Below are 2,265 nucleotides of genomic sequence, written 5' to 3' on the forward strand. Positions count from 1 at the left end.
AATCCTCTGTACGTAGAAACTGATTATCAGCTACAAAAGTAAGTGTCCTACAAGTCAGGGATGCTGAATTTGCTTACTCTGCCTTTATAGAATTGATGTAATGCTGTGCACAGGAAACAAGTTGGTCAGATGAATAGAACATGAGGACAAGTGCTGTTGATTGAAACACACCCCTGCACAACTCCTACACACTTTAATGGGAGTTCATGTGTGAGCCCAACTACCAACCTCTGGACAAAAGAATAAAACCTCTTTCACAAAGGAATAATAAAGAGAACCTGTATTTACATTTGCAACTAGGGATCAAGAACATTTAGTTTTGAACACAACTGTGACATCGTTTCAAACCCTAACAATGAAATGTTTTACACAGTTAAGTGTCTATAGTTTTAGAAAGAAAAAAAACTTTAAAAACCACTTACAAATCATCTCCAGCACAGATGAGTTCAATCTCAATCTCATACTTAATAAATAGGAAGCATCCAAAACATGATCAGAACTGAGATGCTTTTAACTATTAAGTGATTCCAGAGTCTGCTACTTTCAGAGAGAGGCTGGGCTGTTACTACAAAAACTGAAGTCTAAGTTCTTCAGAAAAGAATGGAGCTCGTGGGACACAAGTGCTGAAACATGCCTGTTAGGGAGATTCACTGCATGCCAAACCACTGCTCTTGATCTGCCCACTGTGCTGCTTCACTATCACTGCCCTCCAAATCCCCTTCTTCTCCACTTCCTTCCATATCATCCACATCCTCTTCCTGGGTTGCATCTGTTGGACTCTCTTCCTTTTCCATTTTCTGCATTCCTTCTAAAGACTTCTGATCATTGGGATCCAAGCTGAGGGAAGGAAAAAAAGCAGGAGTTACCCTCAACTGTAAGGAAGCAAACATGAGAAAAGTGTCTAATCAAAGCTAGGCTCCACTTCCTTTCCCCACCACTTCCTGCTTATTGCCGCTAATATTTAAATATAGCAAAGATGCTGTCACTTAATCTCAGCTTGATGTTATAACTTGTCAGCAAAAGGTGGAAGAGGATCATTAACACTATATACTGCATCTTTGCACAAATTACCTTGACCCTGGAGCATTCACTCTCTGAACACCACATCCTCCCTCCCATGATTTGAAAACATAAACATCAGAAACCAGGAGGAGACAGGAAAAAATAGACTAGCACCAAGGCATAAACAGCCAACCGATCTAGCACTGCACTGTACTGTAGGCATATTAAGTCAGCAGGGCACAGGATAAGCTTAATTTTTGCACAGAATATGCAGTGTATGGTAAATGACATTTTATTCTGAAAAATGCTATATTTTATCAATTCTGAATTATTTTCTCTCTCTGTGTTCAAGGGTTTGCTTTACTGTAAGAAGAAATTTGTTTTCTTGATGTTTAATGGAATCATTTTGTTTGAATTTGGTTAATCCCTTGTGTTTATATAGCACCTTCCAGCTCAAAAGGAATGGAGCACAAGGTGCTTGACAGGCGGTATAATAGTTTAAGGATTATAAACAAATCCATGCCTTAATCCTCCTTATTAGTGCAGCAATTGACTGGCTGGTAACATTAGAAAAATTTATGACTGCAATACTGATTGCTGTCCTTAAGTACGACAGTTCCCAACTCAAAAAATCTTAAGAGCAAGATAACTCATCAATGAAGAGGCAGCGTGTAAAAAAATTGACAGAAGTGGCTTTGACATACGTCTCCTCCTCTCTTTGCTGTGACAATTCAAATGGGTTAGTGAAATGATGAGCCACAGAAACCGCACACTTCTTGGAACTAAGAAATATAAAAATGAAGGACAAATTTTACCTGAGGGCAATACTGTACTGGTCCATAGCTTCCTGATATTCATTGACAGCTACAAGAAAGTCTCCCAGTATTCGATGCAGCACACAGTCGCTCTGATTAGCCAGTGCATTCCTCAGCAAAGCAATTCCATCTTCATATTTCTGTTCTCTGCCTGTTTACAGAGAGATACATTTCAAATCAATAGTTCAGACAGATATTCCACATGTAAAATTACATGATGGAGTAGACACAAAAAACTACCACAGTATTTCCCCCCCTAAAATAATCAGCATAATAATTCTATGGTTGGTAACTATTCTTTGGGACTTTAGTTCTTTGTACATGCTTCTTTTTTGCTCTAATGATAAATATGGTCATAAATATACTGGTTTAAAGTAAGACTCAAATAATCAATTGCTATCATTTTATAAAGTATTTCTACACCTCATCATTGTATTGTCTTATGGCA

General features: G+C 38.1%; 1 protein-coding gene across 3 annotated transcripts in view; it reads right to left on the reverse strand.

The window, feature by feature from the left end:
* Nucleotides 1-267: 267 nt before the first annotated feature.
* Nucleotides 268-2,265, reverse strand: part of ANAPC7 (anaphase promoting complex subunit 7) — a 12,046-nt gene continuing 10,048 nt past the window's right edge. For all 3 annotated transcript variants that reach the window (XM_006015209.3, XM_025199409.1, XM_025199414.1), the window contains exons 10-11: nt 1,818-1,968; nt 268-837 (exon numbers count right to left, since the gene is read on the reverse strand). In XM_006015209.3, the coding sequence (XP_006015271.1) occupies nt 648-837; nt 1,818-1,968 (341 nt within the window). In that variant the 3' untranslated portion in view covers nt 268-647. The remainder of the gene's footprint in view (nt 838-1,817; nt 1,969-2,265) is intronic.

This window comes from Alligator sinensis, unplaced genomic scaffold (genome assembly GCF_000455745.1).
Source record: "Alligator sinensis unplaced genomic scaffold, ASM45574v1 scaffold628_2, whole genome shotgun sequence".
NCBI lineage: Eukaryota > Metazoa > Chordata > Crocodylia > Alligatoridae > Alligator > Alligator sinensis.